At 35.6% G+C, this 27,610-nt stretch overlaps 2 protein-coding genes across 3 annotated transcripts; one reads left to right on the plus strand and one right to left on the minus strand.

The window, feature by feature from the left end:
- The first annotated feature begins 328 nt into the window (after positions 1-328).
- Positions 329-18,163, plus strand: LOC108113625 (Kv channel-interacting protein 1). Of its 2 annotated transcripts, none has more exons than XM_017224287.2 (7): positions 329-500; positions 803-1,190; positions 12,314-12,785; positions 13,660-13,729; positions 14,022-14,092; positions 14,177-14,371; positions 14,963-18,163. In XM_017224287.2, the coding sequence occupies exons 3-7, from the start codon at positions 12,630-12,632 to the stop codon at positions 15,089-15,091; spliced, it is 621 nt and encodes a 206-aa protein (XP_017079776.1). In that variant the 5' UTR covers positions 329-500; positions 803-1,190; positions 12,314-12,629; the 3' UTR covers positions 15,092-18,163. The 2 variants fall into 2 exon arrangements, with proteins under 2 accessions (XP_017079776.1, XP_017079777.1); XM_017224288.2 differs by having other exon boundaries at positions 337-427.
- A 764-nt stretch (positions 18,164-18,927) lies between these two features.
- On the minus strand, positions 18,928-27,405 carry LOC108113624 (CD81 antigen). Its single transcript, XM_017224286.2, has 5 exons — positions 27,008-27,405; positions 22,341-22,535; positions 21,743-21,922; positions 21,457-21,672; positions 18,928-20,778 (listed from the first exon to the last, which is right to left on the minus strand). Exons 1-5 carry the CDS (start codon positions 27,071-27,073, stop codon positions 20,629-20,631), a joined length of 807 nt encoding a protein of 268 aa, XP_017079775.1. The 5' UTR covers positions 27,074-27,405; the 3' UTR covers positions 18,928-20,628.
- Between the last annotated feature and the right edge of the window lie 205 nt (positions 27,406-27,610).

The raw sequence follows: 27,610 nt of genomic DNA on the forward strand, positions 1-27,610 counted from the left end.
TCATTTGGTAAAAAAAATAGAAGTTTTACAATTTTAAATATTTTTTAAATAATAACTTTTAAAGTAGATATTTCTAATTATCAATGTTAAAGTCCACTGTAACCACCGATATATCCCGCAATAGCCCACCCGCACACCCAAATGAGTGCGCACCCACTCTCCGGCGAACTCTCTCTCTCCGTCTCCGGCGGAGTGGCTCCGGATATTTCGGCAACAGAAGCGTGGCTGCGATAGCCGGAGATTTTACCGAGCGAAACGAGAAACGCGAAGCGAGCGAAGGGAAAACCGAAGCGTCGCTGCTGGCAAACATTTTCCATTTTCGCAGTCCTGTAATCAGTTGTGTATAGGACACTCGCGTGCGCGCGTCGAACGGTTTCTGGCTTTATTTGGGTGAAAAGTGTGGAAAAGTGTGTCTGACGGCGAAACGGTAAACGGGGAAAACGCTGCGCGGTTTTTGCTGCTCTCGAGTTTTTTTTTCTTCTTTTTCTGGATTTCACATGGTAACGATTGTTGCTGCTGCTGTCTAATTGAAACCTTAAAAGTTCTTATTTTATTTTTAAACTATAAATTATCACTAGTCCCTTAGAAAAGTAGCCAAAAAATGAGAATTCGACAAACAAGTTGGAGGAAATTTTCCAGCTACAGCTACAGCTGCTGCTGCCTCTGCCAGCGTCGCTGTCGCTGTTCGAGATAAAGGATATGCCCGGATCTAAAAGATACAGTTTTTCTTCTTGTTTCTTTTTTCCGTTGCTGCTGCTGCTGCCTTTGCTTCTGCTGAATTTTCATGACATTTTCCATACAGAAAACAAAGCAACAACAATCGTTGAGACAGGGACCTTAAGTTTTTCGATATATCTAGTTAAATGTAATAAACAAAGAAAGAAAAAGTTAAATAAAATAAAAGTGAGCGCCAAATTATGGAAATAAATAAATAAGCCGAAATCATTAACAAATTAAAACGAGACACGCAAAAAGAGGGCCGAAAAACATATTAATATCGAAAGGAGTCAAGTGTTTTCGAGGAGCTGTTTGTTGGCATGCTTTGAGGTTAATACCACCCAACCGCCACCACCGCCACCACCCATCCTAGCCTCTGCCTCTTCCTCATCTCCGCTTTGGCCAATTTCTCCGTCTGCTTTCGCCGCTTTCTTCGTCACCGCCACTGCCGTCACCATCAAAAGGCATCGAAGGTAAATATATAGCATATATTGCCGAGTGTGTGTATATAAGCCAATGGGCTAACAAACTAACCTACAAAGTAAACAAAAGCGTTACGCTACAAATGCAAATTTTTCGCACACACATATACATACGCACACATGCTTAAGAACTATAAACAACAACTCATTTAACTGACGCCATGCCCCCATAAAAAAACAAACAAACAAAAAAACAACAAAGCTCAAGACTGAAAAAAATAGAAGAAGAAAAAACCTGTAAAAAGGTGGAAACGGCACGGCAAATGGAACACAACAAAGCAAAACGCACGCTTCTAAAGCTATTTGTATAAAATTTTAATCGCATGCGATTTATTTGACTAGGCGCCAAAGTCGCACACATCAACGCATTCTCAAGCACAAGCAGTCCTACACACGCAACCAGAGAAAAACCACACACACTTATACTCACCTAGAAAAATGTGAGCAAAAACATTTCCAAGCATTTGTTTGTTTTTCACAAAATTATGCTAAATATTTATGGGCTCTATTTGAAGTTTGAGCTATTCCAGGTTCTCTATTCAATAATTGAGGAAAGTAATTAAAAAGTTGGGGAAAGCTTTTCAAAGAAATTCTTGGCCATTTTCCTTTGAGATTATATATAAAATTATATTTTTGATATTCAATTAAACAAACAACAAATGCACACCTGGCGGAATGTGTTTACTTTTCCCGGCATTATGAAAATGATTTAAAATTTATAACCTTTGGACGAAGTGTTGACAACTTGTTTATAGTTCCCAAAATAAGTTAAACAATTCATATGCTTCTTTTTTTAAACTTTTGTATTGTATTTTTCTAATTTTAGGTTTGTAAATAAACTTGTATTTTTATTAGTTTTCTTAAGAAAACAAAGCACAACAAAAAATAAGTTTAATGGTATTATTTTGTCTAATATAACTTTTTCTCATTCTACAATTCAATTTAATTGAATTCTCATTAAATTCGTTTATTAAAAAAAGTTGAAAAAGCTTCACAATTTGCAGACTTCGTACATTTTTAATCATATGATTAAAAAAATAATTTGGTAGAATATTAAACGATTTTGTATGGCATAATTTTGTGATATTTTTCGTGAAATAAAATAAAATAAATTATTTTTACAAGCTTTTTACATTTAGTATTCCTCTTAATAGACCCCAATAATCGTGTCATTTAAAATTCCAATTATTCAGCTCAAATATCCGTGCCATTTAATCCCCGACAAGCCGTTAAGGGAAAACAAACAAACAAAAGTCGTGTGCAACAATTGATAAGCACTAAAAGGACTATCGTGCAGTCTGGCCATAAACCATAAACCAAATTCCAATTCCATTTAGATGCACAAGCCGATTATAAAAGTCAACTTATGTTGGCATTGTTTTTGCATTCATTTGACATTGATTTTGTGATCGATTGGTAGCTGATTGCGTTGGTCCTCGGAATTGAGAAGTCATCAAATTAAATCAATGAAAGTTTTTTGGTATCATGAAAAATGTTGTTAATCTGAAATCGTGACTTGATTTATTTGATTTAAGTTAGAGGCCATGGAAATGATAAATTAAATTCATACATATTTTATAATGTTAAATTTACTTAGCAGAACTTAACCTAACTATATTATCTTTCTAACTTAAAGATATTTCAAAGAATCTAAAAATATAAATATGTCTATAAATGCATTCAAATTTTTTTTCTTTTAAGAGCGTTTTAAGACGTGCACCTCAGCTAAAAAGAATTCGCTACCATCTATTTATATAATCCTTAGTGCTATTTGGCCAACTATTTTAAGTGCTTCCAGCCAACAAGAGCTGCAGCTGCACAATGAAATGAACTTGGTAGCGGGAAGCTGGATGAAAAACACTTAACGCGCAACTAAGCGACAATTGTTGTTTTGTGTGGCATTTAAAAATAGAATCAAGGTGCGCTCTAGTTTCATTCACCCATACAAGCACACATCCCCTTGCAAACACATATATAGCTAGAGAGCCTACATAAAAGTGGCTGCTGTTGTTTTGCAAGTGGGCGAATGAGTGAGAACAGGGGCAGGGGCGCCGAGATGTATGCTATACTAAACTGCAAATAGAAAAGTTATAAATAAAATTCACACGAACCAGCATTGAAAAAATGAACTTGGGAACTATTATAGAAAAAAATACCAAAGGTGATGATGGATAAAATAAATCTTTATTGCTCTTTTATTATTGATCATTCATTTATAAAATAAATAGTTATGATAGCCAATGAAGTGTGACTTCAAAATATTGAAATGTTATTTATACCATGTTTTAAATTGTACAAAAAGTACTTAAAAACTATCCTTTTTTGTTTTTTCATTTACCACTATCATATCTGACCACTATTATTTACCAGTCAAAGGTCAGAACACCTTAACCTTGGTCAGAAGGAAAACCGCTAAGGCAAACCTAATGACACGCGAACTAATACAAAATGCGAACCGCAGCTGTGAGCTGCAAAATGATTCAACGGTTTTTCGGCTATAAACTGCCTAATCACTTTAGGTGTCAGGTGCGTGGGCCATTCAAGGATACTGGCAATTACCGGCCCAATCGAATGATATTGTCTTGGCCAAAGTGAGTAATGAGTAAAGGGCGTGACTATCGCCTAACACTCTGTCTTAGTTGAATAATTTAGGATGGTCAAACAAGCTGGTTGTAAGTTAAATAACTTGCAGGCTTACTTAATATAAATATAGATATCAATTTTCAACCATAAAATACTTCTAAAATAAGTTGTTTTTAACATTTTCTTTGAAACATAAAAAGATTCTTTATTTGAAATGTCATTCCTTTAATATCTTTAATATGTTTCAATACAGCAAGATCTAAGACCATTCAAATAGCTTTAAATATGTATCTGAAACCATTATGTCCCAGTAAAGGCAACCACAAGCCATTCCCAGCATGAACATCAATTTGCCAGCATTTGGCGACCATTAATGGTCAACTTATCGGGGAAAAAATACTGCTCCTTTTCCCATGGTTAAGCCCATAAAACATGTGTGCAGGCATCGTCTATGCCACACACACACATATATGCAACAGCTAGATGAAAAAAAAGATCGAAACGTTTAACTTTCGAACAGCAACAAACTTGAAATTTATATAGCCAACCGCCAGATGTGTCTATAAAACTTTCACATCCTCATCCATCCCATACGAACATACATTTTGCGGAGGTTTTTTCATTTTCATTTTTTTTCGGTGATTTTCCTTTTTTCTCTGTTATATTTTTATCGCCAGCTGATAAGAGCAAAGTTTGTCCGAAAGTTAGCGCCTGCAGCCGTAACACGCATACGCCATGTGTTACAAACATCCGAAGAAACAAAGAAAAGAAAGAAAGGAAGCGAAACGAAACGAAAGTACCCACAATTTCAGAAAAGTTAAATGTCTTTACTGCCGAGGTTTTTTGGTAACAATTTTTAATTGCCCCTCTGGGGTATGGGTGGAAATCCACATTTACAAGCGAACATATGTAGGCAACATGCAATTAACAAGCCAAGTCCAAGCGTTCTGATGAGCACAGAAAAAAAGTAAACAGCTCTAGAGCTGGTAAACTCGACTATGGAATACCTGGTAAATCAATTTTATAGGAAAAAATTGTATGACAAACTTTTTTTAATAAGGAGTATTAAAACATGTATGTACATCCTTTTTTTACATAGGCCATTAATAAAGGACAATGGAAACAATATTTTCTTGAACTCTTAACAATGATATTATACAATACCCCAGCTTTCTACGATAAAAACCTAGTTTAAAATTGTGGCAACATCTATGTGCAGCCACCCACGAGTAGCACTTACAAGCATTAATTACTATGTCGGGCCTGCCAAGTCAGCAACGAACCATCAAAAAGTTGAAGGACCAACAGCGAAAAATATATTGCATACTTTTTGGAATTTTTCTACCCAAATTGGGCATTTTCCCCACTTTTCCGCTTACTTTCTCCTTTGCTCTCTCTGTGTGCTTTCTGACAAGTTGTATGAGTTGCGAGAGTTGAATGTTTCTTTTTATTGCCATTGCCATCGCTTTGTTGTTATTGCGGCCCTTTGTTTTTGTTTTTGGCTAAATTTTTTATTATTTGGTCTGTTTATTGTTCTTGTAGATTTTCATGTTCATTGTGAACATAAAAGTAAGCCAAGCCAGAAACAAATGTTAACCAAAGTTAGTTTTGTAGTTGATTTTTCGCAGAACAGCATTAAGTTGGGAAAAATAAATTCCGAAATATGTAATTGCTTTTTGAGTGGGGAGAGAAAGTTATTGCTGATGAAGAAGATGTAAAATTAGCATATTTATAAGGGCTTAAAATATTGCCTCCATTTAAAATAAAGCTAACTAAAAGTCCCAAGATTCGGCCATAAATTGATTTCCTACAACTTAAAAAATATCTATAAGAAGTTTGACAGAAATCACATAAGCAGACAAATAATATGATTGCCAAGCAATTATATACTGTAAGCCAATTTAATTTGTTTCGACTTAGTTTGGTTGTTTTTCCTTTTCCTTGGCGGAAATAAATTAAGTCAGCTCATAAATTAAATCAATTCAAGCAAAGAAATTGTTGTCCAGTCAAGTTCTGTGGCTCATACACCCACGCAGAAATAAGTTCATGAACATATCTCGGCATATTTATAGCTTTGGCCAAAAACTGGCTAAGCTTTTGCCTTTTGCCCAAGAAAAGGGCACAGCCCGAATGATTGTCTAAAAGTTGGCGCATATCGCCGAACCGGAAGTTCCATTGGGCCAACAAGACTAGCGGGTGGGTGGGTATATATCCTCGAATATCCATGGGTCTCTATATAGATTTGTGTGAGTTCGAGGTCTTGGAAGTCGCCATTGTAACGACTTATTGTTCCGAATTTCGCACAAATACGAATACGAAATGGTGAACTACACCCCCGACGAAGTGAATATTTTCGTACCCCAAAAAAAACTCCAGCCATTTGAAGTCGTTGCAACTATTTTGGCAGTTTCCTTGCAAACGCTTTTTGTTGGCCTGGCCAACAATGAAGTCAGTTTCTTGTTGGCCATTGCCAAAAGTAACTGAATTTTCTGGACGAGGGAGTTACTAAAACTTTCTCTTAATGCCCGGAAATGCAGTGTGGAAAGTTTTACATTGCTCCCTCTGGCTTTTTGCATAGGCGACTTTAAATATTCTTTTTGCCATAGATTGCATTTTTAGTAAGTCCAAACGGCTGCCAAATTAATGAATACTGATTGCGCCATGGATTGCCAGCAAACAAGCTTCCGCCAACACAATTTCCCTTATCCTCTGAAATCCCTAACATGTGTGTATCTTGAGCTGATTGCTGTCTAATGCTTGACTGAATCCAAGTGGCCTTAGCACTCGAAATGTATACAGTTCATGGTTGAGTTTATCATTCCGGCCGACTTTAAGTGCAGGAATTGCTCATCTGTGATTGCTACTTCATTTTGGATGAGCCCACTTCAGCTGCAATGCTGCTGCATATATTTTTTGAAGGACTCTTTTGGTTGTAACTAAGAAGTTGATGCGGAAAAATAGGATTCAAGGATAGAAAAACATTTGTGTAGTCAAATAGTTTTCATCTTATTAGAAGCTTGTATAAAATATTCTTAAAAGAAGTAACTGAAATATTGCAAAGAATTTTTAGCAACTAAGACAATTTAGAAACTAGAAAAAATATTCAGAATATTTTTAAATATCAAAATAAATTAAAGAAATATATCCTTAATATCCTTTTCTAAGTCCACATTTTCTTTAAATTTATTTAAAAGCTTCCTTTTGCAATCATTTACTATTTTTAGACCGCATTCCGCAACGTTTTCCTTTGATAACCGTCAAAAATATAGCCATTTCCATAAGTTCAGGTGCTATACCCTTAACGACGTCCAGGTGCCAGCAATTTCGTGTCGCGTGCCGGATGTGCGATTAGAGCATCAGGAGCTACTAATAATGGCCCGTGGCTCGGTACGCTCCTTTGTTGATTTAAGATAGCCGAAAATGCTTTGCCGAAATTGCTTTTCCCTCTTATGTTTAACTAAAAAATTATTGCAAACTGAGAGGGCCAAAACCATATGCTATCCATGCTACTGCTTTCCTTGACTCCTGGGAGTCGTTTGTTATTGTTGCCTTGAGCATTTAGCTGGCCCGGCTTATCGGGGAGGTCGTGTGGTTTCCAGCTGGAAAAAAACCCTCTTAAATTATCGCACTCGTTTCCATTAACAACCGAAAACTAACTGCAGAAAAGGGGGATTTCCATTAACACTTTTAGCTTGATTTCCCCAAGCTCCTCTACTTGCGAATCTCAAATTAAAACATAGGTTATGCAGTGCCAAGCTAATAAAGCACCAAGGCTTTTATTGCATCTTTATAAAGAATAATGACTTCCCATTTGACTAGCTCATATCTCTCTGATAGGCTATTTGTATCTATATTGGACCTGGGCCAACTAGCTCTTATATCTTACATCTTTTGGAAATTGGCAGAAAATATTTTGGCACAATTACCAACTTTAATTGTGCGTCAAGTTGTCAGATTTTTCCAGATTGTACACACCAAATGTGAGAGATCAGATACAAACTATAAATAAATATATATTTAAAAGCTTTAAAGCTTTTAATTTTGCTAAATTGATTAGCCTTTGTCACTCATGGCAATTATAAATGCATCTTCTAAACAATAAATTAATGGACAAGATATTAACATCCATTTCGCTAAACCACATTTTTGTCAACATGTTTATGTGAAAACTATTTTGGTCATTAACAGTGGCATTATTCTGGTCCATAGCTAAAGCCATATATCGATTTGCACGTCAGCAACTTAGGTGTCTTGTTTAATGCAATCAGGATTAATAATTGGCGTTGGCCTGGTCGTTTGGCAAACAATCAGTCCATTATCTCGAATACCCAGAGGGCTTACGTCAACATCAAAGTGCACACAATATCCTGGCTAATCAGTGGAAATGGGCGATGGAAATGCATTTGCATTTGCATTCCCATCTCCACTTTGGCACTTTGGATCGGAAATGCGCAAGTATTTCTCACGAGATTCGTTTTGGCCCTGCCTGTTCATTATTTTCCCATTCAACATAGTGGCCTGATTTTGTTTTTGGGCCTGGCCAAAAGCCGGATTGAAAAGTGTTGAAAACCCTTCACCAACTGTCGTCATCGCTTGCCTTGGTGAAAAAGCCGTAGAAAGGGAGGGAGAAAAGCTAAAAAAAAAAACTGGCATATAATTGGCGTTGATTTATTGTCTTTGGTAGGCGCAACGAGATTTGCCCACGAACCTTATGGTCGAATGCCAAAAACAAAAACTTAGGCAAAAAATTCAATTGTTGTAGGGCCCAGAGCAGCAATTGGGGCAAAAAAGTATATGATATACGTACCCAGATATGCCGTGGATATATCCGCAATTTAATAATGCTCTCGAAATTGTAGTGGGTCTGTGGTTTTTGTGGTCGCGTGTCAGATCGATTTGGAAGCTCCTATTTAGATATCGCCTCGTTGCCTTGCCAGCTTGGCACTCCTCTCATTGTGCCAGTCTGTCTATGTTGTCCATGAAAGTGGCATGAAAACAGCAGGGAATGACAATGAGCCAGGCTCGGAGACATGAAACCCGCACAGTGTCATTAATATGAAAAGGCTTAAAGCTGGGAATAAAAAATTGTAAACGAATTTATTTTAATTTAAGTATAAAATATAGAAAAAGTCTGGAAATTGAACCATATTAAACTTTTAAACATCCGGAATAATTATTCTTATCATTTACCTTGATTAGAAAATGCAAATTTGATTTTAGGCATTAAAATGGAAATATTCCAACGAATCTATAATAAATTTAATTAAAGCATTGATTACCTTGTGTATTTTGTCAAATTGTTGATTGCCTATCAAATATTCTATTTTATAGAAACATTCAGCATTTAACCTTCAGTTTCGGCAATATTTGCTCATATTTTTACTTGTTAAATAAAACATTTCGTTTATTTGTCCACTGCAAATCATTAGGAAATTTCCCTGCTGCTGCATGGTTTTATTTTATATATATAAACTGCCTCGCCAGCAACGTCAAATATTATTTTGTATAAATACACAAACCACTGTTGACAATTCCCATTTGACAGAGAGTGGGAGGCCTGGCGTGCGTTCTTGTTTAGTTTTAGTTGTAATTTTAGTTTTCTTTTTCAGTTTCATTTTCATTTTCATCATTCGAGTGGCATTGCATGACTGCATGCAAGTTGGTTCTGCCCAGGCCAAGCCTTGTCCTTGCCTCAAATGCTGCTGCTGCCGCTTCTGGTGCTGTTGTCGTTGCCATTTATAAGTTTAAGTCCTGACATGCCACACACCCCAGGACCCGCAAAGCCCCCCTTATCTTGGCAGCAACAAGAACAACACAATTAGACAAATGAATAAACATACAGTTCGTGGCAAGAAAATTTGCATATCCCTTTTGCCATCCGACTTAAGTGCATTTCGGTGTCTCTCTCTGTGTGTAGAAATATTTCATTGCCAATTGGCAATTGGCTAATAAGGATTTTCGCATTATAACGTTTATACTCTGACCTGGTTTAATATTTAATTAGCTTCGCCCTGGCAATGAATGGCTTCGACTCGACCTGGTCGGTTGCCTGGCCATTCGAGGGTGTTCGTGCGCTCTTTGCCGGAAGCACATGTCGTATACGTGATATTTGACAAACATTTTACATGCACACACAGGCATACTTGCACCCACACGCAGGCCTCGCCAAAAACTGCATTTGAAATTAATGTGTGTGAGTTTGTTTGGTCCGGGTGTGTTAAAAAGGAATGTTACAGAGAGAGAAATCTAGACTTTATATATTTATTAAATATTTTTCTGCAAAGTGGATGAATAATTAATAACAAACAATATATGATAATATTATTTAGAATTATTTATATATTATTATAGAAATATTATTATTTTTATCCATTTTTGGTCTTTATAGTTTACTAAAAACCCTAACAAAAGGGTTATAAAAACATCAAAAAATCTAGGGACCCTTAAAACCCCTCAAAGACATAACAAATTTTTTATAATATTGATTATATATCTTAAGAGCAACTAAATTCTCAAAATAGAGCTATTTGCTTTAAGTGCATACGAGGAAGCCCTGGCCAATGCAAAAGGCGTGACTCCAACATGGTTTCAAATGTTGTAAAATGCAAGCGGTTGCACGCATACCACTTCTCCTCTCCACCACTTTTCCCCCTCATTATCCAACAGTTTTCCCACCGACTGGGCCACAGAGATTTGTGCAAAATAGAGTCATGAAATTAGTTGGCTGCAGCTCGAGCAGCTAAGTATGACATTGTATTCGGTTTTATGGCTCTCTTCGCCTTTAATGCTATTTATGCTAATGGCAGGCAACATTTAGCAGTTGCTTGTGGCTTAAAGAGTTAAGTCAGAGTATTTTCATGGCCCCTTAGAGTTAAAGTTATTGATTCCACTTCGAGTTTGTCTGGTTGGGGAATGCATAAATATTTAAGTCTTACTTTGGCGATTTATAAATTATTTATGTATTCAACAAGAAAGTGCGGAAGAGCCTGAAACCCGTAAAGCTACTGGGAAATTAAGATTTTTGTCAGAACATTTTTGGCAAACTTTTATAGGGTACTTGGAGTTTAGCAAGATATATTCAACCGACAGGAATGGCTAAGATTGATAGAGAAATAAAAAAAACTATATTTACAAAAACGAAGTTGAAAATAAAGAGGAAATTATTATTTAAATTAGCCATTAGATTAAACCCTAAAATTCAAACAGGATGGGTGAAAAGTGAAATAGAAAAGTAACGGAAGTCCGAGAAAACGGAATAGAAATACTTTCACTTGGATTAAAAGTGTCAAAGCTATTTCCTTTCGTAGTGACCCCGTTTTCGGTATATCTACCGCTTAATCAATTCCAACTGAAAAATAACCGTGACGTCGGAAATGGAAATTCCCTTCCCACCATTTTCTCGTCCTAAGCTAACAAGAGTCCTGCCTGTGTGTGTGTCTGTGAGTGTGGGTTCAAATAGAATGGAAATGCAAAATGGAAATAGAGTGGAAATAGTCTGCAGCACACACTTTTTGACTTTTCGCTGATAAATATTGAAGTGCTGTTGAAATTTGTCAGAGAGTGAAAAACGGGAAAAGTTCGCTGAAGATTTGATTTAAGCCGGTGCAAGCGAGTCATTGCAGGAAAATTCAATTTGTGGATTTATGGGATTGGATTTATGGATTGGTTTTATTATGACGAATGAGCAATGAACGTAATCGAATATTCACATAGAATTGGATGGAGAAATTACTAACACAGGTTCACTAATAACTCCATAACAGGCTCTTATACTAATTTCATGACCTTTTAATACCTCATCATTACCTTGCTTGTGTATTTTCGAATTAAGCATGTTTATTTTCCCGAGACTTGCAACAACATCAACTACAGAACTCAATATCCTAAGCTGATTTGCATTATGCTTATGCTTTCGAAGCAAATTGCAAACCCAAAGTCGGAATGAATTCGCCTTCAATTCATTTGCATGCAAAGTGCTCATTAATTTCATCTGGGCAGCAGCCTTGCCACTCCCCCAAAAACACCTCACCGCCCTATTTAAGCTCTGCAGAAATTGCAGCGAAAGGTGCTGCAAGTACACCAAAGAGCGCGCATAACTCGATTCGCCTTTGATTTATGGCACGCAATAATAATCTTCATTTGCATGTTGCCTCAGGCAGTGGGAGCCAACTGGGCGTATACTCGATGTGCTTATATATAGAGGTGCAAATGTGGGATGTGGGCCCAAAGGTGGCTGCGGCTACGAGTTGCACTTCCGGCAGCTGCAAGTGTCCTTGCTCTGGCTAACAGCACTGATTTTTGTGAACTGGAAGAAATATTGTTGAGTTTTTGGTCCTTTTTATAGAAAATAAAAACAATAAAAACTTAAATGAAAAATGAAGATTTTAAAGAAAATTTGAATAAACCTTTCCCATTTATTAGGTAATTTGAAATCTTTGTATATGTAATTTTGATATTTTTGCACTTTCCATATGTTATTTTCTAAAGTGTATCACCTAACTCACCTGCTCTCTCCTTACCTTTACTTACAGCAATGGTTGCCTCATTAGCGACTTAGCAGAATGGCGCAAAGGAAACCGTAACCAAAAACCACCAAAAAAAAGGGATACGTTGAAAGGGATTGAGAACAGCAGCTGCTGGTGAAAAGGTGGAGAAACCATAAAAAAAAGAGGACAAAGAAATTGTATACTCAGAGCGAATTTTAGGCATAATGAGTTCACTTTTGGGCCCCTAGAAAACCGAGCACCTCAAATGCAAATTGATATTAAGCCGCCAATCATAATCAGCACCGAAATTAATTAAACACGGCAACGCAGCCAGTCAACAAACAATAAGTAAGAAGCAACCATGGCCTCACCACCGGAGAGTCCCATCGAGGAGGTGGTCTATGAGTTGGAACACACACGAGTGCCTAAGCCCATTCCCGTTGCCCTCGAGGATCTGTGCCGGCAGACCAAGTTTACGAAGCAGGAAATCCGGGTTATGTACAGAGGATTCAAAACGGTGAGATATTAAGTTTATATTATCTAAAAAACTATGAAAAATGGAATTGAAATGCATTCATTAGTATAAGAGGCTTTATGGTATAAGGCCATGCTAAATAAAATCTGAGTTTTAATCTCTAAAATCTCTTAATGACTAAATAAGTCCCAGAATAACAAACCTTCCACTTCCCCCAAATAATAAACCTTTAAATTTTATGACCCAAAGACAACTCTCTGACCAGTTGCAGTATGAAAAGGATGAAAGCTCCTCAAATGGATGTCCTTTTAATGCACACGCGTTTTGAATTTCATTGCAAATGAATTTTCCTCTTGCGAGAAATTGTGTGTCCAAGCACTTTTCCACCAAAGAGTGCGGAAAATAGAAAATGGCCAACTCAGCGAAAAAGTTTCAATATGTGGGTCAACAAGAGATGAGCTCGGGGGTCAAGTAAATGGATAGTTTGAGCCAGAGATAGTTTTGGCTCACTTGGAGTTCGCCTTATTGACAGTTTGCCCCATTGATAGTTTGTCTTTTTGACATTTTGCTCTGTAATAGTTTACCTTAACGATTGTTTGCCTTTATGATACTTGATGGGTGACTTTTTGTTTTGTATTTTTTGAATAAGTAACACTTTTAAGGTACTTTATATGGAAACTATAATGAATTATTAAAGAAAACGAAGATTTATTTTAGTAATAATTATAATAACATTTTAAGACTTACTTGTGAGCATCTCAAGAAAATACATTCCGGATCATGCACTCTCACAAGTTATGCAAGATTCCTCGCGGTCTAGTCCTGTTCGCCCTTTCAGAACTCGCTGTCATTACATTTGCCTTTTTCTTTATTAACCGAGCAAACACTTTCATGGCGATTTCCTTTTTTTTCGCAGGAATGCCCGGAGGGCGTGGTGCACGAGGATTGTTTTAAGGATATTTACGCCAAATTCTTTCCACATGGCAGTAAGTATTTGCAAATGTGTGTGTATGTGTGTTTTGTGTGAGAGTATAAATGTCCCTCATTGGGGATGTGTATATGTGTGTGGGTGCGGGTGCTGTCGCTGAGGTCTTATGCTTTTCCTTTTTATAGTTGCGCGTCATAAAGCGCCATTTAAGCGAACATTTCGTCCTTGCAGCAGCTGCGCCCAAAATGCCAAAATACCAAAACACCCAAATAGCCAGAGAAAAACCGTATAACCAGAGAGAAGAAAAAAATCACCCTGACACGCCTCCTTTGCTTTTTCTATTTATATAGATTCGAGTTTATACGCTCATTATGTGTTCAAAGCGTTCGATGTTAATTGCAATGGCGCCATTAGTTTTCGGGTAATTATTTCTCATTATATTAACATTTACGCAATCTCGCCCAGCCATACTTATTTTTATATATAATTTAATGGCTTTTATTAGGATTTACTGGTCACCTTATCGACCTTGCTAAGAGGCTCCGTATACGAGCGACTGCGTTGGACCTTCAAGCTGTACGACTTAAACGGAGACGGAAGGATCAGTCGCGGCGAACTTAGCGAAATCATCTTGGCCATTCACGAGCTTATGGGTAGGAGACCACATCAGCCTGAGGACGATCGCAAGGCGAGGGATCAGGTGAGGAATTCTATAAAATTTATTAAGACTTGAATTGTTATACATTCTGTATGCAGAGGAGCTTTATTCCGCATTTCACCATAAACAAGATTTAAGCTTAAAATCCTTTTCAAAATAACGAATTCCGAGAGCTCTAGGCTTTTCTCCATATTCATTGGAATTCCTCTGTCGCAGATTTGTATGCTTTATTCATTATACAAAAGCCACACTTCATAAAACGTGCTGCATCCGTTGACGTAAGTCAGGCGCACAGTGCGTATGAGTAATTATGATTGGGAACATACATATACGCCTGCATACTCACACAGAAATGTGTTCATATGGAATGCATAAGATGTGAATCGAAATTGCATCGGCATCGGGTGGAAAACGAGTGAGTGGAAAACGGAAGCTTTCAGGTGCGGAAACAGCAGCGGATATTTTACTTAATGATGAAGGTTTCACTTTTTTCCGTTGATATTGCTCAAATGAAAGGCGCTGAAATTGAAATGGGGGATTAAATTAAATACGATTTTCTGACAGTCAAAAGTTTAACAGAAATATGAAAGGAAAAAAAGGATAATAAACTTATTGTGACTAAACCCATTTCAGGTCGATCGTGTGTTTCGGAAACTGGACTTGAATCAGGATGGCATCATAACGATAGAGGAGTTCTTGGAGGCCTGCCTGAAGGACGACTTGGTAACGCGATCGCTGCAGATGTTCGATAACGACCTTTGATGACAAGAGGGCGAGCTAGAGCCAGGGCTGCGCCATTCCAGGACTATAATATCTCTTATAGATCTTTAATTGCAATAAGCAACGCTAAATGCTAATTGACAAACCCCTTTAAAAAAACAAGAAAAATATTACAAAAAAAAGAGAAAGAAAACCCCAAACTAAGATGAAGAACACCAGTGAAATTGAAATGGAAAACGAGGAAATGAAACATATTAGTAATTACAATTAGTTTAGGCAAAATATCGAAGGAGGAAGAGGAGATCTTTAAACTTTATGAGTGTGTTATTATATAACTAACGATGAGGTCGTCGAAGATTGATTATAAAAAGAATATGTAATTTTTTGAGCATATTATGAATTTAATCCTGCCGTGAAAAGCGAATTGGTCTTATATATATATGTATTTACTATATAAATATGTACATGTATGATATATGTATGTGCAAATGAAATTCATTTCGAGAACAAAACTAAACTAAACCACCAAACCAAATGTTTGATTCAGGAATGGAATTGGTATACCGATAACAAGAGAAACCGAGCTCTCAACACGATTTACTTTACTATAAATATGCATAACAAATAATAGAATACTAAAATATAAATTTACACTTAGCTAACGTAATATAGATCACCCTTATTGTGTTAACTAAACAGATTTTTTCAAGTTTTCTCATTTCGCGCCGAATAAATTATAAATTTAAACAGTTTGAGCCATTTGCTTCACTGTCAATTAAAAAATTAAAGACGAAACAAACGATAAATTAAATTAATTCAGACTGTGGAAAATTCTATTAGGCCCATTTTCAATTTGCATTTGTTTTGCATCAACTAATTGAATTTACAATTTGTCACAATAAAGCTATCTCCTAGCAATATTGGTTTAAAAAAAGGCAAAAAACATATAGATACTATATAAACACATGAATAAATAATGCCTGGGTTTTGTGTGCCCAACCAACCACCGATATATAAAAATAGCAACTTGACAATTACGCTTTATTTAATATTTATACAAGGCCGTGTTGATTTTTTAATGTTAACTGCAATTCACAACATGACTCTTGAATTAAATTACATTTTTGTTAAATTACACAGCCTAGGACAGACGTATATTTACACACAAACCCCCACATATTTTGTACACCCACACGTATTTCATTACACCCCCCAAGAAGAAAACCTTTAGAGGGAGGACTTCAGGAATGGACTAAAGTTGTGCAGCGAAATGAAAATGTAACATAATAATGGAACGGTATCGTTTTTATAGAAAACTCATACACAAACATTGAATGCTTAATTGTGCATGGACAAGACAAGACAATCAATGTGGTTTGATATTTCCCTTTTTCCCCATTTAGTTCTACACATTGTTCTTCCATTGTTGCTCCAAACAAAAAACATATTTCTCTATGGAAAAGCCTTAAGCGAAAAACATTAAGATGTGAAAAATCAATGTTGAAACTGTTTCATTTCATAATTCAACTTAGCTGGTGTTGTTTAACTGTGCTAACTGTCTAATAGAGAAACGAAATATCTAAATGTTTGGTTTCAAAGCCATGCCAACAGTAAATATAACATTTAGAGGCCTAACAGAGATTCTGCCATAATTAAATTTAGGTTGAATCAGAGCTACATCAAGCCTGCAACATTTGTTTCAAGAAAATACTCTTCCACCACTTTTCAAACAGAGGTAAAATGTTACCTTTCCTAACAAAGAAACAAACTCCCATCAAACGGCAAAGCCATTCCTTCATCAAATAATCTTAGCATTAGTAAATGTGTTTAACAAGAACCATTTGTTGAAAAAAAAAAAACACCTAATCTTGGCTAAAGAGAAAGCTATGCGACCTACTCGGTAAACCACCCACAATTTCTAACTCTTAAGAAACGATCTATGCAATATGAACGTACACTGTCCAAGAAAAAAAAGAAACAAAAGGAAAAACCGAAATGGCAAACTTATTGATATTGATAACCTATCATTCGAATTGAGGAAAGCTAAGTGTCTAACTAGTCAACATAATAAATAATGAAATTGAAACGCTTATACCTAATGTTAAAACTAAAGTTAAACTAAAGAAATTTATTTAACCAACCGAATTGGAAGATAGTGTTATGAAATCGGTTTTAGCTGCTAAATGTCCTGTTAGATTACGAGAACGAGAATCTATACTATGCCATAATTGTTACTAGCTAGATGGAATAAGTTTCCGAAACCAGAACTTAATATGTGTAACTAAAGTGTAGTAACCTATTTTTAGCATTACCTTTACATTACTATGTTAAAGTCATTTTTCGTTTGAAACTAAATTTAATCCAAATGTACCTATAGTAAATGTAAATTACGATAATAATTTTTCAGCCTAAGCGATATGTATATGAAAATCCAAGATGTTAATTCCCCAAAGCTACCATCAAAGATCATTAAATCGAAATCCTTAAGTTAACTAAATAAATTATTAATGCTATCCCTCTGAATAATAATACATGAAGAGAAACTTAACAAGAGAAAACGTGGTTAGTGATTTGGATTGGTTATAAGTAAATGATAGGAGAACCCTCTAAGCGTTTATTAAAATAATACAACTACAATAACTATTCTAAAGTACGTCATGACAAATCCATCTATGTGTAAATTTATAAATTTAATTCATTTAATTGTCTAAAGATCCTGTTAATTCCCTTAAGCATTCATTAAACCAACCAATTTAAAAAAAACCAAGGATCTATTTGTTGTCAACTATCCAAAGAAACATAAATGGTTAACTTTGCTAAAAAATAAAAAATAAATATGATAAATCAACTAAAATGTACCTTTAGTTAAATATTGTCAACTTAGAAAAAACCTAATCAAAGTTAAGTTTAGTAGATCCCATAAAAGCCTAAGTTCTGGAACACCTTCAGTGGAATTTCGTTGTACCTAAGTTTTTGGTCTGATAAATAAGACATAAAATTAAACGACAGACAAAAATAAAACAGTTCTTATGCCACTTAATATAATAACAAAACAAAAAAGAAATTGAAACCAAGCCCAAACACAAAATGGGTAAAGAGTAAAACAAATAAACAATTTTAATAAAAATAACACTTTAATTAAGTACCTTGCTTAAGTGTTTTTATTAAGAGGGATTAACACTTATTCCTTAACCCAAACCCATAAAAACATTTTAATATTGTTTTAATTATCTGTTTTATTGTATGTTTATTTATTTGAAATATCAGTTTGTATGCCGCTGTTTTCTATAATTTATCTCATTTATTCATAATGATTCAGTGTTATCTGCACCTTTGTGTTGGTTTTATGTTGTTAAATACAGATCTTGAGCATCGTTTATATTGCTTAACTTTTTCAATTTTATGTTAGATGCTTTTCTAAATGTGCATTTCTGTTCATACAAACTATGTATTTTTCACATGTTATGAAGATGCCGAGTTGATTGTATTTTTGTTTGAAGAGTAGATTTAGGTAATGATTATTTTGTTTTTGATTTTAGATGCTGATGAAGTTATGTATGTTATAAATATTTTGCTACGTTCAAGTCTGCTTAATATTTAGAGAACTTTTTAATTTGAAGATTTTATTTCCTAAATATTCCAATGTCTTGCTACAAATCCAACAGATGAACGTGATTTTTATGAGGTTTAATTCTTAGCCTACAACTTTATTCATTTTTATTTGATTTAACTTCATGAAATTCCGCACGTAACTACTTACTAAGAAATGTTAAAATAAATAATTTACTTAAATGTGTAAATTTAAATACAATATATATTTATTTAAATTTGTATGTTTTTGTTTTTTGTTGTAAATTTAATATAATTTTGTTCTTGGATTGGTTTTTGTAGATTTGATTTATTAAAACGTTGTGAAGGGGTACAAAGTGTGACGTTCAGGCTACGCTTAACTAACAACAAAATTCACATATAACAACAATAAAATGAAAATGTTACAAAAAATATATGTATCCTTTAATTAGTTTATGGTGTATGGTAAAAATACAATGTAAATATAGAGACTTTTTGTTTCTTTCGTGTGTACTTTTCATTTAACATTTTGTGCTGATTTCCTTGATGGTTTCCCATATAAATAGTGGCCAAAATAATAATTTCTATCGATGCAGGTAAATTGGATTCGACAAAATTCGAGTTTCAAGTGTGTGGGATGAAAAAGGTCAACAGAATGGCCAAGAGTTAATTAAAACCATTTTAATATAACCTTGCAGATCTTACAAAATAGGCTTATTATTATCATTTAAATGTTTTTGACAAACTTCTAAGCCTATCCACAGAAACTATCAGTTTTTCAACTTGATCTACATAAATTATTGACAGACTGATCACCTTGGTCGAAAATTCTATAGCCCCTGCAAGGTTATAAAAATATCGACATCTGTTTTAGACAGACGTAAGTTAATATTGACCAACTTGATGCTTGGGGATGGATAGTACAAGTTATAAATATACAAAATGCTGCTTGTCAACAGAATGGCCAACACTTACTTATAATTTCCTAACATTTTGTTTTTGCTCCTTGCTTATGCTCAAATAAATAAGTCGTAAATAAATTAAATTACAATTTTGTAAATACATAAAATATTTGGCATTTTAATTTCGTGAAGCTCTATGAATTGAATAGTTTTCGATATTTAGCACAACATTTTGCACAAAGTTAAGAAGTGATTTGAAAATATATATTTTGGGCTGGGTCTTTGGATGGCAATGCGTTTTAGCCAGAACAAAAATCTGTCAATCATTCTCATTCTTGTGGAATGCTGTTATCATTTTCTTTTTTTACATACATACGTATATATGAATTCATATATCTTTTGGCATTGTGTTTAGCATACAAAAATGGTCGCAGAAAAACCAAATTGGTAATCGATTCAAAATTCGTATGGAGAGAAAATCAATTGTAAAAGAAATTTGATTGCTTTTTCGTTTTTTTTTACAATATTTCATTTGTTTTGGCATTTAACATTATACTTTTGTGCTTATGCTTGGATCTATATATTTAATATATAGTATGTATCTATGAATTCGAAACTTTCTCGCTAGGCTAAGTATTATGGAGCTGCTTATGTTTTTCGTACATATATATGTAGAGTTTACTGTCTGCGTTTTTTTCTTTTTGTGGTAGAAATATTTTGTTAAAAAAGAGTTGTTTGTTTCTGCTCTGCTGGCATATCAAGTTCATATAAAGTCGACTCAAAGACTCTTTGGATTGTGATAAAAAAACATTCCACAAACTCCAAAAAGTTGTCACATCCCATCAAATACAATTGCTCAGCTTGATCGTGTTGTTTTTCGCTTGTCTTGTTGTTGTTAAAAGTACTACAAAATTGTGTTGTTGTCAGTTGTTGTTGTTAAAGTATTGACCAGGGAACACCGTGCATTATCTCGCTAGCCTTAGCCGCTAAATGCCTCGCCCCATTCGCACCTCGTCTTCAGTAATAACGCTCGGTATGCCTCCGTTTCGATTTGGTTTGTTAGTACTTCTCATCGTCCGTGATTTCCCTATGGGAGTTCAGTAATTCTCAGGCCTTGTAGTGCTGGTTCCTTACCGCGCAGCACAGGCTCAGGGCGAAGGTCAGGGACAGCAGCTCCAGCAGAATGACAGCTGCGGTAACGGCGAAGATAGTGACCCAATTCTCGTAAACGATCTCAATCAATTTGTCCACGCAGCCCTGTAACAGACAACCAGAAATTCTCCATTAATCGTTTTGTATATATAGAAAAGTGAGTTCAGTTTTCATTCAGTTTGTTTACAGCACGCATTCTCCGGATCTACTCTTACAAACACCATATCCAGGCTGGCAGACAGAAGTTTGAAATGCGTGCTGAATATCAATATTAATTAATACATTTTTATCGTCTCTGCATTGGCGGGCGTGAATTTTTATTAACCCAAGCGCTGAGAGCTTGCAGACGCGCAGAAAAAGGATTATTAATTTTTATGGCCAGGCCGGCGATAGCGATCGGTCGGCCAAGAAATTACGATTCGGGCACACCTATCAATTGAGTTTTGATGGTTTTTCGGTAATTCATTGAATCGAAGAACGAGCGTTGAATGAATGGTCAATAAAGTGGATTTTACAAAGAAAGAAACTAAACATTTTGGTGAGTCAGTAAGCGGAATCATTTTAATCTTCGCAATGAAATGTTTATTTCCTTTCACTTGCAATATTTATGTTTAGCTCTGGGGAAATTGAGATGACTCTATCAGTAATGGATAAGCAAACAAAGTAGTGTTTGAAGAAGAATGAAATTGCAAGAAATTTTAAATATTTATAAGATATTTGAGACGTTATTTAGTAAACTAAGGAAAAACTACTTATAAGGACTCAAAATATCCTCTTCATTACCTGCTGATAGATAGCATTGTTTAAGGGGCCACCGAATTTCAGCCTTCGTGACAACTCGCATTCGTTATCCTTTAGATTATCCTTGCAACAGGACTCGGGTATGTTATAGAAGACATTCATGGAAGACACAGCGATCTCTACAATATTTGTGCGATCTACATTATTAAAACGACTTGTGGCCCAATCTCCAGGTCCATCGGCACCGCAGCATTTCAACTGAAAAACGGATAAATAAATTCATAAGAATTGATTTCCCAGGGAGTTCAAAAAAAGTCCAAATATTTACATTCTTTTGCAGAGCATCGTAGGTGACGGTGCGTGAACTCATTGTTGACTGACCATACTCCTCCTGAACCGACGACTTTACTGCCGCCCGCACGATGTCGTCCAGCTTGTCTTTGTTGTGGAAGGCCCAGGCTCCGGCTGCAATCTGTGCCACCATCACGATGAGTATAACACAGAAAAACTGCAAGAGAATTTCAAATTTATGAATGGAGTGCGACAGGCCCGTGGGCGTTCAGAAAATCAACTCGCTGCGATTTAAGAAAGATATCTTTGCACTGAGAATAAAGATCTTCAAAAAGTCTGGATTTACTTTTTAAATATGTATATAAATTAGACCAAAAGTCTGAGCATATCAAAATTACATATTTGATTTTAATTGTCGATCAACACAATGTATACTTTTATAACATAGTTTGGTTAATATTTTTTTTTTGTTATTTTTGACAAGTGCAGCATTTTGCCAAATTGCCAAGACATTGTGGGCGAAGCTCCGTTGCAATTATACGAGCGGAAAAGTGTAGGCCACACATTTGCATTCAATTTAATTGGAATTCCCAGACATTGGTACTATGGTACTTAACTGCACTTTTTTCACTTACCGAAACCAGCAGACATTGCGACTCTCGACAAACCCCGCAACAGCCAAAGAATGCGCCCAATGTGATCAATATGCCGATGGCAAGGAAAACGTAGAGGGCTATATGGTAATGATTGTAGGATTGTGTCATCGACAGTATGAATGTAGGATCTGTCAGCATCCAAACGGAGGTGATCACGATGGTCAGGCCAATGAGCTGTAAGCAGAAAAGAGAGATCTTTGTTAGATTTTTTTTTTATTTTTACAAAATTTTCTTTGTAATTTTCTAATAGTTGCATTCAACACACTCACACACACTGGGAACACGCGTCAATGACGCCATCTGGCGAGGAGGCAATTAAAGTGGGAGACTGCCCCGCCCCAGTTTTCCCTTCCGCTTAACTTTTATAGTTTTCAACATATGATGTCAGCTGAGTTGGAAGCGTCAAATTATATTTGGCACTTGCTGTTTGGCTTCTTTTAATTTAATTACTGTAGGTCGGTTAACTGTGCCATATAATAAACATGTTAATCAATTTTATAAGAATCTATTATTCGTTTTAGGCTATTAAAACTTGAAACTTTTAAAAACTCATAAAAAGCGGACCATTAAATTCAAAAATTAATGATGCGGTAATGGGAAATTAACTTGCTTGTTAAAACTTTGCCAAGAACTACTGTATTAACTTAATATATATTCAAGTAGCAAGGCGTTGATCTCCCTTTCTTATCTCACTTCTCGGGTTATCAGAATAGGAACTTTTGTGTTCCTACTATATTGTATTCTCCTTTAAGTTTGCTGTTCAGAAAGTAAAGCACTTAACTCGCCTTTGCAAATCTTTGCAAAATGTTATATTTAAATTTCTGTCCATGCAATGAGTGAGAAAATCTAATAATGCGCTAATGACTTAATAGGTTGGGCCCTCTGGCACTCGCTAAGCAAGTTCATTAATTATTCAGCAAAATTATTCATCGCAGGGAAATTGAGTGTGCGATGAGAACTAATCAAGAGGTGTAAACAAGTACGCATATTATATGGGAAAATATTTAAAAGCCTAAGGCAAACTGGGAAGCATTTCGAAATAAATAATGTTTCTTCTCTGCTCAGCTTTTGCAATGGCCAAGAAAACTGGAGCAGTTCGGGCATCTCTTCTGGGCTTCTTGATAAGATTACGCGTTACCAAATATCTATGTAACTAACTAATTAAAAACTGTTTTTTAATGTCAGAGTAATAGCAGAAAGATAAGCAGAAAATGTTTGGAAATTTTTGTAAATTTACCTTATAAACAAGATATACTTTATAAAACAAGTTAAAGAGTTACCTCAAGCCTTTTGGCGCCCTAGCCCAAAAAATTACAGCTCCCCAGAGAAATATAACTAAAAAGTAGGAAAGAGAAGACAAAGGCCACAACAAAGAGTGCCGGAAAATTCATGAAAATTGTATGAAATATAAGAGAGTAGAGACCGGCTTTTATGCGGGTGGTCCACGAAAGAGTGAGCTGTGGAAAAACGAGCGAGACAAAAAGTGTGCCACACAAAGTGCACGATATAGTGGCCCAAAAGTTCTTCGCTGTAAATGTGTGCAGCTCACGGAATAACTGCTTATGGAAACGTAATACAATGTTGCCCCATACGAGGGCAGTTTATTGAGTAATACTAAAATGACAAGCTACATACTTTATAACCAGAGGAGCATGGTTACATAAAAGTCATTTATATTTCAGAGGAAAAAGTCTTTTATATACATAGATTATATCAACATAGAATTCGTTTTTTTGTAGACTATATTAAAAGTAATACAATTTCTAAAATGAATAATAACCAAAGTAAAGATTCTAACGATAACTTTCAGATCACTAAAAAGTTGTTATAAGAATCTGAAAAGGGTTGAACAGCCAGATGGCTGTCAGTTATTCAGTAAAACCTAAAATCTTTGACTTTTAAAGAACAAAAGTTGACCCCGTTTCGAATCAGTTCCATTTTCACCATCCACGCCTTGTTTGTCGCTATGTTTGTTGGAATTTTACGATTCCCCATACGATTTCATATATATGACACTCTGACACTATGTCGCGTGTCCATGACAAACAAACAGAAGTTCTGCCGAATGGGCCAATAAATGTGCAGGGTCCTTCGTTGACCCACTTTTCAGTGCCGAGGCGTTGAAAGCAGAAAACGAGAGAGCATTTTCCTGCTCCCAAATGGCTAAAAAATATAAGGGCACTAGTGTGTAAAAAGCAGCTGGCGTTGCCATGCATGTCCAGTCGCAGTTTTGTCCCACAATTAACCGCATCGATGGCAAATTGCAGCCATAACCCATCATGCAACTTACTCACAAGCTGAAAATACAAACTGAATATGAAAAATGAATGAAGCGCCACTCATGAATAATTGAGTGAAAAATAGCACTGCGAATTATGCATGTAGATATGACATGTGTCAGCTTGGTTTGGATAGATGCTGGCCAACTTCTCTTGACTTAAAGGAAAATTTTTGTGTATTTTTTTAATATTAAGAATGACATTTAGTTTGACTATAACAAATATATTTAAAATTTCATTTTTAAATAGTAATAACTTAGTTAATTTTGCCATTCTTGAATATTAACTAAACTAAATAATTACAAGGCTTTTGGAAGTCCATCTAAATTTAGTCATTTTTGTGGGAGGACAGGATAGGTTTGTCAGATGGCCAGGCCAACGGAAAAAATTGTCAGTTTTGGTCACTGTCAACTTCAATGACGACAGCGCCGACCGTTTAGCATTTTTTCGACGCTTTTGGCATAGGCCTCCCCCGGCAACTTGGATCTGGGATATCATCGGCCCCATTGGAACGTCAGCGTACTCAGAGATCGTGGCGTTTGATCACGATGCCCCACGGCGACGATGAAAATGGAAATGTTTTGAAACCTATGCACAGTGTAGTGATATATTAAATCTGTACAGTGGTCATCAATGTTCAGAAGGATTAACAATTCCAATGATATTTAAACCAAACATATGTAGCAGAAAGAGAACAATTAATTATTTTTTGTGCTAAAAATATCATGAAAACAATGTATTATAAGTCTTCAAACCTCAATATAAATACATACATATCTGACGCATTTTCATCCATACATTGCTCTAAAAATAGTTCAACCGATTAGAGAAAAGAACTGCATCACAAACACATCACAATTTCCATCATTTATTGTTGCCCCATAAACATCAAACACATACCACTGTGCAAAACACAACAACAACGATGAATACTAAAACATCACAGATCAAAGAAAATTACACTGAAAAATATGTCAAATTTACAAATATATTTTCTTTGTTCTTACTTTGTCAATTTTAAAAATATCTTCTAATATTATACTAAACAATCTTATTGTTTTTATTTATATTTTTTTGTTATATACTGTTTATATCAATTTCTTTCAGTGTACTACAACGAAAAACTGAACGGACGCGTTAGTTTTTGTTGTTCTTCGCCCGTATTCGAAAATAGCTTTTGACTAATAAATACTATAGGCAGAAATCGAAAAAAGGCAGCAACAATCAACAAACCAACTGAAAACCAAAAAAAAAAATATTGAAAACAACCCGCATAAGCATCAAAATTTTAAATTTGTTGCCCAAAGGAAAAAAACGATACTGATTTCGCAAGCCGCGAGAGACAAGAGGAAAACCCAAGAAAAACTCGAGGAAAACAAAAACAAACACAAACAATCGCAGCGGCAGATAGTAATTGAATGGAAACAATTGAAAGCCAAGCGAGTCGATGTTGAAAGTCGAAAATTGCGTAAAACAACAAGCAGATAAGATGGCCAACGGAAATGAAATCCTTTTTTTATGCCGAATCAATCCAACCGAAGTTTGTAAAAATATCAAACGCACGTTTACGTATAAAAATAATAATAAAAAAAGAAGCAGAAAAAGGCAGAAGCTAAAGAAAAACAACTGAACAAACATGTGGAGAGAAAAAAAACAGTGGGTGGAGTGGAAGAGGGGGAGGAAGATGCTTAAATGTTTATCTGTGTGTGGAGGTGCGCGTATGTCTGTATGTTTGTGTTACTTGCTCTCCTCCCACAACGGAGCTTCTATTGTTTTTGTGGGGGAGTAGGGAGCGCAGAGCCCTACTCAGTGATAGGGAAAGAGTGAGGAACACGAAATGGTGGGGAAAGCAGTGATGTCGCTTTGGACTTTTACAGGCAAGATTATGGTATCAGTAGTAAAAACTTCAGAGCATTCCTTAGTAAATTGTTCCTCTCTTATCCTTATCATTTAAGTTGGCACGTAAAGATCCATTTTTTACAAATTTTGTAGATGTTTTATTTAAAATTTTAATAAATATTTCAACTTTTTATTTTTTCAAAAAATTTGAAAAGTTGATTTCAAAAATATTTAATATTGCATTTCTTTGCCCCCAACTTCCAACATATTTTGATTTTAACTCATGTTTTAGGCACCTCCAAAAGCAAAGAGAGGCACTGGGATAGAGAGAGATGTGTAGGACTCGAAAGAGCGTGCGCGCGACCCCTCCCCCCGCCCACATAACAAACGACTGAAAGAGGGGCGTAGGGAATACACAACACACACACACGAGCGAGAAGGAGGTCCGTGTGTTCCAGTTGTTGTTGTGATGGGAGAGAATCGAATCTCGCATTGTTGTTGTTGCTACTGGAATCAGAATCTACATACCCAGAATAAGATGTTTATAAGGACCATCAGATATTTGACGCACGAACAGCAGCCGTTGAGACCCATGGCGGATTAAATTGTTTCAACGAATAACTCCTTTAAAAGTGGATTTGATTTAACTGGTTTTTCAACCACTTTAGATGCTCTTTTTCAAAGGAACCCCGAACTGCAGTCTCGACTGCACTTTTCCGCCTTTGCACACTTATTTGGAAACACTCGATTGTCGCACTATATTTTTCGATTTTTTTTTTTTTAATTTTACAGGACAAAAACTCGCTGATTTAAGCCACTGATTGCGCGATTGGCCGTTGCACCCGATTTATTTAAAAATTTTATTTGTGCATCGAAGCGTCCGTCCAACGTAAAATTCTTGAATCAGTGCGACCGTTAACTGGGCCGTTCAAATATACCAACGCGGTGTAGAGAGGCTATATACTAAAATGTAGTACACCCTAAAACTACCACAAAAATATTGGGTGCATAACTTTGATAAGGTGTTACTATGTTTCATACCTTACTTAAGTTCTAGCCTATGCTGATACCAATATTGCTTATCGATAGCTGATTTGGTTATATTCTGCATTGTTTCAAAAAACTTTAAAG

This window comes from Drosophila eugracilis, unplaced genomic scaffold (assembly GCF_018153835.1).
Source record: "Drosophila eugracilis isolate 14026-0451.02 unplaced genomic scaffold, ASM1815383v1 contig_367, whole genome shotgun sequence".
NCBI lineage: Eukaryota > Metazoa > Arthropoda > Insecta > Diptera > Drosophilidae > Drosophila > Drosophila eugracilis.

Coding starts and splice junctions, on each gene's coding strand:
- LOC108113625 (XM_017224287.2), top strand. CDS start 12,630: ATGGCCTCACCACCGGAGAGTCCCATCGAGGAGGTGGTCTATGAGTTG. Junction 13,730..14,021: donor CAAATTCTTTCCACATGGCA/GTAAGTATTTGC, acceptor CTATTTATATAG/ATTCGAGTTTATACGCTCAT. Junction 14,372..14,962: donor ATCGCAAGGCGAGGGATCAG/GTGAGGAATTCT, acceptor AACCCATTTCAG/GTCGATCGTGTGTTTCGGAA.
- LOC108113624 (XM_017224286.2), bottom strand. CDS start 27,073: ATGGGTCTCAACGGCTGCTGTTCGTGCGTCAAATATCTGATGGTCCTT. Junction 22,536..27,007: donor TTATAAACATCTTATTCTGG/GTATGTAGATTC, acceptor TTCTGCTTACAG/CTCATTGGCCTGACCATCGT. Junction 21,673..21,742: donor ACGATGCTCTGCAAAAGAAT/GTAAATATTTGG, acceptor TCCGTTTTTCAG/TTGAAATGCTGCGGTGCCGA.